This window comes from Nematolebias whitei, chromosome 5, assembly GCF_014905685.2.
Source record: "Nematolebias whitei isolate Nwh7 chromosome 5, NemWhi1, whole genome shotgun sequence".
NCBI classification, from domain to species: Eukaryota; Metazoa; Chordata; class Actinopteri; order Cyprinodontiformes; family Rivulidae; genus Nematolebias; species Nematolebias whitei.
Genome location: NC_056502.1, coordinates 28,751,579 through 28,767,373, shown reverse-complemented (window position 1 = coordinate 28,767,373; position 15,795 = coordinate 28,751,579). Strand labels below are relative to the sequence as shown.

General features: G+C 39.0%; 1 protein-coding gene across 1 annotated transcript; it reads left to right on the top strand.

Moving 5' to 3' along the window:
• The first annotated feature begins 2,651 nt into the window (after positions 1-2,651).
• On the top strand, positions 2,652-7,543 carry LOC119410177 (probable C-C chemokine receptor type 3). Its single transcript, XM_037677088.1, has 3 exons — positions 2,652-2,682; positions 5,461-5,619; positions 6,645-7,543. Exons 1-3 carry the CDS (start codon positions 2,676-2,678, stop codon positions 7,541-7,543), a joined length of 1,065 nt encoding a protein of 354 aa, XP_037533016.1. The 5' UTR covers positions 2,652-2,675.
• The last annotated feature ends 8,252 nt before the right edge of the window (positions 7,544-15,795 follow it).

Below are 15,795 nucleotides of genomic sequence, written 5' to 3'. Positions count from 1 at the left end.
TATATATATATATATATATATATATATATATTTATATATATATATTTATATATATATATATATTTATATATATATTTTTGAAGAGTCTGCATATTCATTCATTCAACCTTTATTTATACACTGCTCAAAAACTAAAGGGAACACCTAAACAAAACAATGTAACTCCAAATCTGTCACACCTTTGTGGAATCAGTGTCACCAGTTAGGTAGCAACACTTGTTGTGAATCAGTTTCAGCGCTGCTGTGAAAATGGAACACACAACAGGTGGAATGAGAGGCAATTAGCAAGACAACCCCTACAAAACAGTGATTCTACAGGTGGTGACCACAGGTCATTTCTCTGCTCTCGTCCTTTCTGGTTGAACTTTTAGTCACTTTTCATTTTGTCAGTGCTGTCACGCATAGAGGCATCATGAGGTGTTTTTTTTTTTACAGCCCACTGAAGTTGCTCAAGTAGTGCAGCTAATCCAAGATGGAACATCAATGCGAGCGGTGGCAAGAAGATTTGCTGTGTCTCTCAGCACAGTGTCCAGAGCATGGAATAGGTACCAGGAGACAGGCCAGTAGACCAGGAGACATGGAGGGGGTCGTAGGAGGGCTACAACCCAGCAGCAGGACCGCTACCTCATCCTTTGTGCGTGGAGGAACAGGAGGTCCACTGCCAGGGCCCTACAAAATGACCTCCAGCAGGCTACTAACGTGCACGTTTACACTCAAACTGTCAGAAACAGACTCCACGAGGGTGGTAGGAGGGCCCAACGTCCTCACATAGGACCTGTGCTTACAGCCCAACACCAAGCAGGATGACTGGTGTTTGCTAGGGAACACAGAAATTGTCAGATTCACCATTGGCGCCCTGTGCTCTTCTTGGATGAAAGCACGTGACAGAGTCTGGAGACACAGTGGAGAACGTTATTCTGCCTGCAACATCCTCCAGCATGACCGGTTTGGTGTGGGTCAGTCATGGTGTGGGGAGGCATTTCTTTGGATGGACGCACAGCCCTCCGTGTGCTAGCCAGAGGTGCCCTGACTGATGCTCTAATCCAGGTCTGGGAAGAGATCCCATAGGAGAACAGCAGGTGTTGTTGGGAGGTTATACAGGCACGTGGAGGCCACACATACAGTACCACTGAGCCTCATTTAGACTTGTCTCGAGGAATATTCACTGACACTGAATCAGCCTGTCATGTTATTTTCCACTTTCATATTGAGTATGGATCCAGATCTCCATGGTGTAATAATTTTGATTTGCATTGATAATTTTTTCGTGTTATTTTCTTCTCAATCAGTTCCACAGTGCTAATAATATTTTGTCAATGAGAATATTTAAATAATTGAGGTCTAGGATATGCTATTTTAGTGTTCTCTAATTTAGTGAGCAGTGTAGATATAACTTCCTAAGCCTCTGCATCCTAATGTTTAGGACATTGGTTTTAATGGTCCTTATTCTGGAGGACTTGATTTTTGCTTTTATTTTCATTTTAAATCAAATATATATTTTTTATTCCTAATTACTCAAAAACAGTGTTTTGGTTTAAATGAGGTTCTACTAATTATAAACAGCTAGGGGAAATTAGCAAGCAAAAACTCAGGAATCTAAAACTGGCTGGGGGGGACCAATATTTTAAGATTAAAACATCTGTTTTGAGCTAAATGTTTCAAATTACAGTATTGAGATGTTTGAGAGTAAAACAGACCTCTGAGGATGTTGTTTTCAGGTTACTGAGGTGACGTGTTGAGCTGCCAGAACTGAAAAGTTCACAAAGAGGAAAACAAACAACCCACTGCATGTGTGTTATTTTGAACCATCGTGAGTCATCTGTGTAGTTTTTCACCAGATTGAGTTCATAGACAGCATGTTTTGATATTTTAAGAATAAACTTGTCGTTCTGAGGAAAAGAAAGAAAGAAATAGTCTTTAAAGTATCTTTAAAAAAGAAAACCTGGACTGACAAGCCCAACCATCTTTGAAGGAGCGCCTGATGTTACCTTTGTGCTGTCATACAGCTGTTTGCAGATGTTCAGAGCGTCAGGAGGTGGGCTGCAGTTCATTTTCATCTCGGGGTTCAACTGTCACCCACCTCTGCATTACCATCAGCAGAGGCAAATGAGATGACACCTAAAAGAAGAAGATGATCGTAAAACAATCGAAGAAGCTATAAAGCAGAAACAAAAACAAGTGTTGACGATAAAGATCAGCCCACTATTAAAAAAAAAAAAGCAAAAGAATGCCTCTATGAAACAGACAGACGTTGAGTAATAAGACTTTTCTTTAGTAATACGTGCAAATAAGTTAAGAAACACGCTGAGTTGGAATTTATTAAAGCCAATATGTGCACTGTTAAATATATGGTTAGTATTTATTTAAGTTCTTCATAGGTGAAAGGCGGTTTTTACTAGTGTTATTTTAAATATTTATGTCAAAGTTTACTATGTTTGTGACCATCGAGTGCAGATCTGACTTGCCTCTGAGCTGCTAACAGGTTTTATTGAAAGTGTGTAGAGATAAGATCTCTCCCAGGGACGCATATACAGGAAACAACATGTGTACTTCTCTTTCTGGGTGTTACTTTTTCATTTCAGAAGGACTGCAGGCTGTAAGAAGGTTCCCCACAGCTCCGTCTCAAAGATCCAGACCGGACTGAGTGAGGAGGACATCACTGAAACATCTCCACCATGGCAGGTGAGCACTTTCTGCTACGCTCTGGAGCTAGTGTTTATCAGACTTTAGTAATTCTATGTGAGTTTTAAGGTTTAATGGTTTTAAAACTAAAACTCAATGAGTCAGCGTCATTATCTTTGGATCTCTCTGGGTTCTGAAATCACTGTAGCACGATTGTTTATTAAAGACAAAATGATCGTTTTTGTATTTCTTGTCTTTTGATTCTGTTATATTGAAACTTGCAGCCTGTAATCTTCTGGTACCCGATGAGATGAATAATATAATTTAGGACGAGACTTGATTATCCTCAAGGAAATTCAGAATCCAACAGCAGCGTTAACGTCAATAAAAACAGAGAATAAATACAGTAAAAGGCAAGTATAGAACCAAAATGTAAGAAAGTAAAAACAAAGGTAGTAAAAAATAAACAACTTGAAAACACAATTTAAAAACTGGAAAACAAGTTTTTTACACCGGGTTTGTTCTCAAGTAGTTAATTTCTAGGAAAATTGCTGTTTACATATGATTGTTGTGAGTTAAAACTACGATACACAAATAATCAAATGTCTGTGTGTAAAACCGTAAAATATTTGTGATATAGTTGGATATTGGCATATTATTTAAAGTAATAAAACAGCTTTTGTATGGAGGATTGTGGTAAAACAACACAGAGTTAACCAGTGTGGGATGACGGTGAGAAGTTTAATATCAGTGACTTAAAGTTAGTTTAAATCCTCACATCTTGGCAGATTAATGTGAGGACAGGTTTTTTTTATTTTTATTATTGAAAATAACCAGCAGGGGGCAGGATGATATCATTTTACCCCCTGCTTGAATTCATTCAACCTTTATTTAGACAGGTAAATCCCATTGAGCCTCGAGGACTCATTTACAAGAGAGACCTGATTGAATTGAATTGAATCATTGCAGCATCATCACGGCAGCACGGTGGCACAACTGGTAGAGCTGCTGCCTCTCAGCGAGCAGGTCCCTGGTTCAAACCCCAGTCCACGGGCCTTTCTGGGTGGAGTTTGCATGTTCTCTCCGTGCATGCGTGGGTTTTCTCCGTGCTCCGGTTTCCTCCCACAGTCCAAAAACATGCATGTTAGGCTGATTGGTAACTCTAAATTGTCCCTAGGTGTGAATGAGAGTGAATGGTTGTTTTTCTTGTGTGTCCCTGTGATGGACTTGCGACCTGTCCAGTGTGTCCCCGCCCCTCACACAGTGATTGCTGGACATGGGCACGGCGACCCCCGTGACCCAAAATAGAAGAAGCGGGTAAAGAAAATGGATGAATCATTCGTTCAAGAATCGTGTGAATGTTTACGAATCACACACTACTGAGATCCATTTTTCTTCCTTAAATTTTTCTGTATTTTTCTTGTTCAGTCATTTTTGAGCTCATTTTACATCCTTCATATCTTTAGATCTGTTTACAACCTTTAACTGCTCCTTTCACATTTTCTTCTGGTTCAGCTTCTTTCAGCTTCTTTGTGCAAAAAAAAAAAAAAAAAATCTGCTACTTTTATTTAATTTCAGCTGTTTTGTGCTCCTTTCATATTCTTTCTGCTAACTACAACATTTTTGTGCTTCTAACTTCTTTCTGCTATTTTCAACGTATCACACTCTTTTCAGCTTATTTAAGTTTCATCTATTTCTACTATTTAGCTGTTTTTATACTAATTTTAGTATTTTTGGCTAATTCTACATGTTTTGCACTGATTTAAACTTTTTTCAGCCTATTTAAACAAAAATGTGCTCTCTACACTTCCTTCTGGTAATTTAAGCTTCTTTCTGATTTTTTTAGCTACTTTCCAGCAATTTTTTTTTTTTGTGGCAATTTTCTGATTTTTACAGATGCTTATGTGCTAATTTCTGCTTCTTTCAGTCTAATTGGGCAAACATGTTTTTTTTCTGCTTTCTTATATCAATTTAGGCTTCTAACTTTTCAGCTACCTTTTTAGCATTTTTTTTAGCTAATTTCAGCTGATTTCAAATAAATTCCAAGTTTTTATATGGTAGTTTCTGCTAATTTCAGCCTGATTAACTTTTCTCTGCTAATTTCAGCTTGTTATGCGCCTCTCAAAATATTTCTGCTACTTTCAGGTTTTTCTGGTATTTCAGCTACTATTTAGCTGTTTTTATGCCAATTTTAAATTTTTCAACTAATTCCACATTTTTGGGGGCTCATTTCAGATCTTTCTGCTTCCTTCTGATAGTTTAAGCTTCTTTATGCCTTTTCAGCTACTTTTTGCTAATTTAAGTTTTTTTTAAACAAATTTCCTAGTTTTTATGCTCATTGCTGCTGCTTTATACCTAATCCAGCAAATATGTGTTATTTCTGCTTTCTTCTACTAACTTAGGCTTGTTCTTCCATTTCATATACATTTCAGCATGTTAGTTAATTTCAGCTGTTTTTCAGCAAGTTCTTCAGCAATAAGCATTCACACTGCATTTTCACTAGTTTAGCTTTATCTTTATCAACAATCAGTGCTGCTTCTTCATAGAACAGAATACTTTGTTTTTCCTTTGTACAAACTGTTTTCATTTTACTGACTCATCGTGGGATTTTTCAGTTTTGTAATAAATATATTAGTGCAGAGAAAATACAAACACAGATATCATAATGAACAGCTTTAAATAGATTTTCTTTCTTTAAAACAAAATAAAAAAACTTCAACCAACAACAGAAATAAAGCCTGATCAGTTTTTTACCAAGCCATTGAATTCTGAGAGGTGTATTTAAGTTACACAATGCAGTAAAAGTTTAACTTAAAAATTAAACTCTTCTTTCATCAGAAATTGATGAAATGACCTTTTTAACCACGCCAACTGACTACTCCTCATACTACGACTCCATCAATGAAACCTTCTCCCCCTGCGAGGAGTTTGACTTGAGCTTCAGCAGATGGTTTGTGGTGACCCTCTACACCCTGGTCTTCATCCTCGGCTCCATCGGTGAGTGTGTGTGTACACAAATTAAACACAAAATGAAACTAAAGAAACATCTTTTCCTGTGAAAATGCAGTGAATGCATATTGTTGAATGATTTTAGCTGAAAGCTGCTGAACAGGTTTCATTGCTAAACTGTTAATGTGAGCCAAATTTGAACAGCGGACATTTGCTGAAAGCAGGAAAATAAAAGCAGCAGCAAACAAACAAACAAACAAACAAACAAACAAAAAAAAACAGCTAAAATGTGTAGACAAAGCTGAATAGAGCAGGAATGAGCAAAATAAGCTGAAAAAGGCAGATATATTACTAAAACCCCTGAAATTAGCCAAAAGGAAACAAAAAAATTAGCAGAAAAAATGGAACTAGCAAAAGAAAGTGCTGAGAAGTTTAAAGAAAAGCTGAAATTAGCACAAAAAAGAGGCTGAAAGAAGCATAAAAAGTGGACATTATTTGAAAGAAACACAACTAAATAGCAGAATGTTTCAACAAACAAACAAAAGAAATAAAAAAATTAACTGTCCAGATGAACTGACTAGCTAAAATTTGCAAAACAAAGCAGAAAAAGTTCAAAAATTGCAGAAAAATACCTAAAAAGAAGATGGAAAAAGCAGAATTTAATAGAAATAAGTTGAAAGGAGCAAAACTAGTTGAAATTGGTAGAAAAGAACAGAAACATATTTTAAAACAAAGCTAAAAGGAGCTGAAGGAAGCTAAAATTAGCCAAAAGAATCAGAACAAAAGCTGAAATGTGCAGGTTGTAAACAGCTCAAAGGGTTTGAAGGTGTGAAAAGAGCTCCATTCATTTTCAATGAGGAAAACATGGCCGACAAAGCTAAATATTTAAAACAAATTGCACAAATACCAAAAGTCACAGCAGGACTGTCCTGAAGGAGCTGAAGGTTTTGAATTGAGTCGCTGAAGGAGTCGCATGCTGAAAAATGACCAACAATGAGAACGATTTAGAAATTCAGACGGGTAAAGTTTAGTCTCTGTGGTGACTAACGTTCTGTTCTTCCATCTCTTCATAGGGAACAGCCTCGTTGTGTTTGTCCTGGTGAAGCACTGGAACCAGACCAACCTGACGGACCTGTGCCTCTTCAACCTGGCCCTCTCAGACCTGCTCTTCATCTTCTCGCTGCCGTTCTACATCCACTACATGGTGATCGGTGACTGGACCTACGGAAACTTCATGTGCCAATTCCTGTCATGCTCCCATCAGTCCGGCTTCTTCAGCAGCATCTTCTTCATGGTCGTCATGACGATGGACCGCTACGTGGTCATCATGCACGCTCACGGCGTGGCTCGGTATCGCACCATGAAGACGGGCGTCATTATGGTCACGGTCGTCTGGATGCTGAGTTTCTTCATCTCCCTGCCTGCGTTCATCTTCGCCAACGTGACGGTGGAGGACCAGGACACGGGATGTTACTACTCCCCGGAAAACGAGGGCTGGATGCATTACGACCTCTTCATCACCAACGTGTTGGGCCTGGTGGTTCCCATGTTGGTGATGGTGATTTGCTACTCCAGGATCATCCCCACTCTGATGAGCATGAAGACTGCCAAGAAGCACCGCGTTGTGAGGCTCATCATCTCCATCATGGTCATCTTCTTCCTGTTCTGGGCTCCGTACAACATTTCCCGTTTCCTGAAGTTCCTGTACTCCCAAGACCTCATCGAGAGCAGCTGCGCCTGGGAAGGAAACCTCAAGCTGTCAACGACAGTGACCGAGGCCATCGCCTACACCCACTGCTGCCTGAACCCCATCATCTACGCCTTCGTGGGACAGAAGTTCATGAGGAGAGTTCTGCAGCTGCTGAAGAAGTGGGCTCCGGACTCATTCATCAGCTCCTCCTCCTATAGGTCCTCCAGGAAGAGCTCGGTCGGGTCCAGGTCCTCCAATGTCACCTCCACCATCATCATGTAGGAAGAACAAGCAGATGAGTCACTTTCTGCTTCATCCTGGAGACACGTTCAGTTCGTCGCCTCTGTGTGTCCAGATTTTGTTTTAAATCAAAATACTTCCATCTCCTGCTGCTGCAGAATAATATTAACCACAATATTCATTTACTGTCTGATTGTAGCTTCAAATTCTGCCTTTTGACACATTTTGAGACTCTGCAAGTGAATGTAAGTCAAAGTTTTCCAGCATGAAATCTTTCCAAACATGGCGACAGCTGGTGTGAGGAGTACACAGAGGTCTGCAACCTGCAGCTCTGGGGCCACGTGCAGCTCTTTAAAGCTTTGAAACTGAATTTTATTGATCTTCAAGAAAAAGGGGCTGGTTCTTGTGATCTTCCAGCCTTTTATTTACTTTTCATTTTATATGATTGTCTATTGTGTGTAGCTCATGGTTTAGTGTGTGTGTGTGTGTGTGTGTTTCAAACAGGTCTCTCTTGTAAATGAGTCCTTGTGGCTCAACGAAGTAAGTAAATAAATAAAGGTTGAATTAATTTTTTTTACAAATATGTGAATGCCAGTACAAATATATGGAGTAAAACCTGTTGAAAGTATTAGTTTTCAGTCAAATGTCCAACAAACTGGTTTAATTTGTATATTCACTTTAACTTGTGTAAGCAGCGTAGCTTAGTGTTAATTTTTTTGCCTAAATATTAAACTAAGTTTTTCTTCCTCCGTTACGTGAATCTGGTCTTTTGTCTTACATTATAGCCACATAAAGGTTGCAGACCCCTGGGAATACATCTTATAAATCTGGGGGTTATAATTCAGCAAATCTTTTTGTTTTGTGATGTGCTATAAAGTTTTTAAATTTCTGTGTGAATGTATCATTTGTTGCAGATGTATTTTTTTTTTTTGTGCCTTAATGAATTTTACAAATACTTATTCACAAAGTGAAGACAAACGATCTGCTTTGTTTTATTACAGGTTCAGAGTTATTAAGGATTTCTGTATGGTCTTATTTTATAAAAAAAAATAATTTGATAAAGGAATATATTCAAGCAACCTCTCACATCTTTGATTTGTGTGCAGAAAAATCTCGGTGTTCGATTTTATCTTGATCTGACTCAGACAGAAAATCAACTTTTCTGTCATTTTAAGAAATCTTTTTGCTCATTTCATCAAGATTAGTTTTTTTTTTTTTTTTTGTATTTACTAATAACTGCTGGTGATAATGTTGCCTCATTGTGTTGCATGAGTTTCTTTCACATGTAGCTATAAAGAAACATTTTTATAAAAAGAAAGTTTATTTATATAACTGCAACTAAAATAATTTGGTAACAAGTATTAATGTGATGCAGCCTCAAAAATGACCAATCTATTGGAATAAAAAGCTTCATTAATGAGGATCATCAAATAGGATTCATAAAAAAAAAATCTCATATTAAAAACAATAAATAAAAAGTGAGTTTTGAACAATGAAACGTGACTATGATGTAAGTGAAACTTATATCGTTCGGGTTATCAACTCTTGACTGGAGTTGCGGTGCTGAGGAAGGTGTAACAAAACGTTGGGCAATTTTCTAGAAAACTGAGAAAAAAAAAAGTTTAAAAATTTTCTTTTTTCATGATGTTTGAAACAGTTCAACCACTTCCCAGAATGTAAAATAAAAATCTGTTTGTTGTGAAAAATGGCTCATGAACAACTGGGATTTTATTGGAAATAACCAATTCAACATGGCTGCTATAGCTAATGGACATTAATAAAAACACAAAACTGGCTGAAATCCTCTGTTTTAAAGGTACTGAGATCAAATATAGTGTGGTAGTAGCTGAGACTGTTCCCCAACGTATCCACCTTATAGCCCTCATGGTGCCTTGCAAGAATTATGGCCATGACTTCCGGCGTGGACCGCAACCGGCGTTTGTTTATATGCTAACAGTACGAGTTAATGTAGTTTCTCCAAGAAATGTGGATTTAATTGAAACATGTCAACACCACCTGTCAGAGCTCAAACAGGACGATCTAATCATACTGCTGAAGACGAGGGATGGAGGACGACCTGAAGAAGTGGCTGCAGATTATTTCATATGTAGCTACTTCATTAACTCATTTGCTTCTGATAGTGAAGCGATGAACAACCTGAAAATCTCTGAGGTGTCTTAATATCTACACAGTAATAAAGTTGCTCGTGTTTTGTGGAAGTGGAAGAAAGTGAGACACAATCTTATTTACCTTAAAACAGACATTGAGTCCAGCCCTTAAAGTCCTTCATCACTGAACTTGGGGTAATTGCAGAGAAAATTGTACTACCAAAGACGAACAAATACAATAATGCTGTGTCCTTCATACACTTCAAATCACACCTGATATTCTCGTCACTGTTTTCAATCCTTCTGAGGATCCGGTGTCTCTCCTCCTGTGGTTTATTGTAGTCCAGCCACAAAGTAAGATGCAGGTTCTCCGCCGTCGGCCGTTTGTCAACAAAGTGAAATGAGCACACACACAGCGTTATGGGTGGTCTCTTCAAGTTCAGGTTTTTTTCAACCACATTCTTCTTAATTCCTCAACTGTAGGTAGGTGATAGGAAACTATGCTGCTTTTCACAGGAACTCTTTTTGTTGTTTTGGATCCATGTTCAAAACTCTGCTGTTGTAACCACTGATTTAGTTTGGTCTGGTTACTTGTGCTGCCCCGAACAACACAACACGTACCTGAACTCCGCAAGGCTATTTTAGTAAACTTTAGGGTTGTTAAATAAATGTGCACAAAACAAACATATAGTGTTTTATCTGCTAAACTGAATACAAATTACTTTCAAATAAACTACGTTCCGTGCTCCGCTACCATGATTAACCAATGCTTACTGCTACTTCCTGTCTGACAGGAAGTTGTACTCAATCATTTATCCAGTAGAACCCCCAGGAATGAGATGGATACTTTAAGATTGAGCTGTGACATTTGCAAACAATTTGGATCATCTGAACGGCTCTTCAGGGTTCCTCCTTGACAAAACACGCGGTACAGCCCTGACGACATACATCATTACATATGGCGTACATGATGACGTATGCTGCGTGTGATGACAAACATCCAAACTTGACGACGTACTCATTCAAAATTGAATGCCTCTATGAAGCAAACAAAATCCGGTTTCCTTAATTCACTTCAGTTTATTTATATAGCACCGTCACAACAGAATTTGTCTCAAGGTACTGTACAAAAACATTTACATACATTTAAAAAAAGCCAATTAGCAAAAGTTATTTATTTAAGGAAGCCAGCAGAATGTGTTGTATCTTCACTTTAACATAGTCTCCCATCCTGAGCAAGCACAATGGCAACAGTGGAAAGGAAAACTCCCTTTACACAGGTAGAGTAGAGCAAATAAAGACAGTAGCAGAGTGAGAAAATGTGGTCAATTTGTCCTCCAGCAGTCTATGTGGGAGTTCCAGTTCACGCCTTTCTGGAGGTCACTATAAGGCACCAGACTATCACACCTGAGACCAATCTCCTTGATGAGACGCCCAAGTATATATGGCATCTGATAACTCTTCTTCGACACTGGAGCATTACCTTTCCAATGGTTCATGCGTCTATATTCTATTGACCTAAGTTTACTTACCTTTTTATTTTACTGTTTCCAGTGAACCTCCTGAGACCTACCTGTTCTTGGACTCCTTTTGAAATTTTGGAAACCTCCTTGTGACCTCTTCAGCTGTCTTTCTTGCTTTCCAACTACTCGCCCAGTGACTACTTTCCACTATGGACAACTATTGCTCACACAGGATTATTGGAACAAGTGATTTTCCAATACCACTCACAACCATTAAGAATCAGAAGACGTCCATCCATTATCTTTTACCCACTTCTTCCATTTTGGGTCACGGGGGTCGCCCGTGCCCATGTCCGGCAATCATTGTGCGAGGGGTGGGGTACACCCTGTACAGGTCGCAAGTCCATCACAGGGACACATAGAGACAAACGAGACAAACAACCATTCACTCTCTCACTCACACCAAGGGACAATTTAAAGTTACCAATCAGACAAACATGTTTTTGGTCTGTGGGAGGAAACTGGAGTACCCGGAGAAAACCCACGCATGCACGGAGAGAACATGTAAACTCCACCCAGAAAGGCCCCGGATCGGGATTTGAACCAGGAACCTGCACGCTGAGAGGCAGCAGCTCTACTAGTTGCGCTACCATGCTGCCGTAATCAGAAGACAATCTAATTAAAATCATCCCTGCTGAACTTCAGTGCTGACCTTTCTCCTGGCTCCCCAGGGTTCCTGAGGTTTTCCTGTGATTATATTCACTGTAAATAAAAGCACTGAACTTGCCTTCCTGTGTTGTGTTGTTCATATTCAGTCCTTACGCTCTGGATATTCAGTCCTTGTGACAGTCTAAGCTAACCCTAACTATATTTTATCAAAAAGGAAAGACTTAAGCATAATCTTAAAAGCACACGATGTGTCAGCCTCACGGACAAAAACTGGAAATTGTTCAAAGAGCCATATATCCCATGTCTACTCTAAGAGCTAACATCACACCAGATTTGTTCTTAAAACTTTAGCAAGAACTATTGGGACCAGCCCTATCTGTTAGCAAAATAGCTCATAAACCCTTTGGATGGATTTTGATGAAAATGTTTTAGTAATTTTTCATTGGTAGCGTATCTAAAACTAACATCTTGAATCAAGTGGAATCAAGATGTCTGATAGCCTACACCTAATTAAAATGAGCAAACAGAAAATTGGTTGTAACTCAGACAGTTTTAGAGATATTCAAACAAATTTTGATATGGTAATATAATAAGCTGAAAGTAATTAACAACTGAGCACCAAGTAATAAAATCAGTAACAATATTTGACCATAACCTATCTATAGCGATATGGGGCTGGATTTTGTATATTGTTAATTATCAGTTATGAGTTAAGCTCATAAGATATGCATGTATTATGCCAATAACCTCGTTGTTTGGGCACCACCTCTCTTGGAGAGGAAAATCAGTCTCTATTTACCGTAAAATAATTTAAATTGAACGTGAGTTATTTTCTCATGTTTAAAGGGCATCAAATCAGTAATACACACAGATATGACAAAATAATCACAAATTCAGTTGATTTTATGTATTTTCTTGTAAAAATAATAATATGTGATATATATGATGAAGATTATGCATGACAAAAGTTAACTGAGCATCAGATGTTGAATCAGTGAAACTTTAAAGGCAGATTTAGGACTGGTTTCTGTTTGTGAAGTGGTTAAAATTGTGTCTAAGGTGAGCTAAGTTTGTCTGATAAGTTTATTGTGATGTACAGGTCCTTCTCAAAAAATTAGCATATTGTGATAAAGGTCATTATTTTCCATAATGTAATGATAAAAATGAAAGTTTCATATATTTCAGATTCATTGCACACCAACTGAAATATTTCAGGTCTTTAATTGTTTTAATTCTGATGATTATGGCATACAGCTCATGAAAACCCAAAATGCCTGTCCCAAAAAATTAGCATATTTCATCCCACCAATGAAAGACAAGTGTTTTTAATACAAAAAACACCAACCTTGAAATAATCATGTTCAGTTATGCACTCAATACTTGGTTGGGAATACTTTTGCATGAATGACTGCTTCAATGCGGCGTGGCATGGAGGCAATCAGCCTGTGGCACTGCTGAGGTGTTATGGAGGCCCAGGATGCTTCGATAGCGGCCTTAAGCTCATCCAGAGTGTTGGGTCTTGCGCCTCTCAACTTTCTCTTCACAATATCCCACAGGTTCTCTATGGGGTTCAGGTCAGGAGAGTTGGCAGGCCAATTGAGCACAGTAATACCATGGTCAGTAAACCATTTACCAGTGGTTTTGGCACTGTGAGCAGGTGCCAGGTCATGCTGAAAAATGAAATCTTCATTTCCATAAAGCTTTTCAGCAGATGGAAGCATGAAGTGCTCCAAAATCTCCTGATAGCTAGCTGCATTGACCCTGCGCTTGATAAAACACAGTGGACCAACACCAGCAGATGACATGACACCCCAGTGACTGTGGAAACTTGACACTGGACCTCAAGCAATGTGAATTCTGTGTCTCCTCTCTTCCTCCAGACTCTGGGACCTTGATTTCCAAAGGAAATGCAAAATTCACTGTAATCAGAGAACATAACTTTGGACCACTCAGCAGCAGTCCCAGGCGAGATGCTTCTGATGCAGTCTCTTGTTCAAAAGTGGCTTGACCTGGGGAATGCGGCACCTGTAGCCCATTTCCTGCACACGCCTGTGCACGGTGGCTCTGGATGTTTCTACTCCAGACTCAGTCCACTGCTTCCGCAGGTCCCCCAAGGTCTGGAATCGGCCCTTCTCCACAATCCTCCTCAGGGTCCGGTCACCTCTTCTCGTTGTGCAGCGTTTTCTGCCACACTTTTCCCTTCCCACAGATTTCCCACTGAGGTGCCTTGATACAGCACTCTGGGAACAGCCTATTCGTTCAGCAATTTCTTTCTGTGTCTTACCCTCTTGCTTGAGGGTGTCAATGATGGCCTTCTGGACAGCAGTCAGGTCGGCAGTCTTACCCATGATTGCGGTTTTGAGTAATGAACAAGGCTGGGAGTTTTTAAAAGCCTCAGGAATCTTTTGCAGGTGTTTAGAGTTACGTCGTTGATTCAGATAGGTTAATAGCTTGTTTAGAGAACCTTTTCATGATATGCTAATTTTTTGGGACAGGCATTTTGGGTTTTCATGAGCTGTATGCCATAATCATCAGTATTAAAACAATTAAAGACCTGAAATATTTCAGTTGGTGTGCAATGAATCTGAAATATGTGAAAGTTTCATTTTTATCATTACATTATGGAAAATAATGACCTTTATCACAATATGCTAATTTTTTGAGAAGGACCTGTAGGGTCACCAGAAAAGCATTGAAAAGTCTCTGTCCTACCAGGATGTACAAAGTAGATTGGAGGTCAGGAATGGTTCCGACAGCTGCTAATGACACCAGCAAGGCCCGAGATGCTCCGGTGACTGAGAGGCTGAAGTCTCCTCAAAGTTCACCTGTCATCGGTTGGAGGGACGAATTAATGTCCGGCCACTGGCTCTGAAGTCAGCTGGGATTTACCACTCTGCTGTGTGATTCTGGTTGCCTGTTAGGCAGCTGGAGTCCTGGATTCAATGCCAGCCTGGGCCTGGTTCTGGTCAGGTGTTGGGTAACTTCTGTATTCATCCCGTCTCTCTCAAAGTCGTCTGCAGAAAGGATGCTCCCCTCCTCTCTGACGTCAAGTGCAGAAGCTGGGTTTCTTCTCTCTCCATTTCTGAGCTACAGTGTGAAATCTCTGGAGTTTTCTTAAAAGTTTCAGTGAAGTGTGTAGGCTTCAGAGAGTCTCTTCAACATGAGTCTCTTTGAGTTTTCTTAGAAGTTCCCGTGAAGGGTGAAGGCTTCAGAGTTTCTCTTCAAAGCGTGTGTTTTATTAAAAGTGAAACTGTCTGTGTAGAACAGAGATGAAGGTCCACCTCAGGAGGGGTGGTTCTAACTTTTGGCTTGTTTTATAAATCTAAACGTCCTGTTTCTGCCTTAAAAGTTTCCTTGTAAAAGAGAAAATAAGACAAATGTATTATCTTAAAGAAATATTCCTTCAACACACATTCTCATGAATAAACATTCAGCATACGACATTTTAGAATTAAACTTAAAACATGCAATGTTTGAACAGAGGTGTCGGTGTCCATCTCCTGAAGAGGAATGCCATTAAGCAAAGAGTTCTTATGGTGTTCTCTTCATGGGAACCAGTCTGGGATAAATATTCCTTTTGATACAGGAAGTTATCAACAATGTGAGTTTTTCGGATGTTTCAAAACTCTGAGGTCAGTTGAACAAAAGCTCTCATTAAAACGATCTGTCTGTTTCATGGGAAATGAGTTCATATTGGAAGTGAGGTTAACACACTGATAGTTTTTTATTACATTAAGTCAGCTAAGGAGTTTGTGAGCTGAGCTGAATATTTGTAAAACGATGTCTGTTTGCTCCCCCTACATATCTTTATCTTCTCTTAACATACAATGTTCTTGGTTTAAAACAAACAAAAAAAATGCTAGCATTTCACTACTTCAGGCTAACAGTTAGCTTTCTATCTACAGTAGTTCCTTGTTTATCACGGGGGATCCGTACCCTGAAGCCTCGCAATAAGTGAAAAACCGCAAAGTAGGAATAGTAGTACAAGTAGTAGGTAGTAATCTATTATATATATATATATGAATATATATATATATATATATAGTTGAACGAC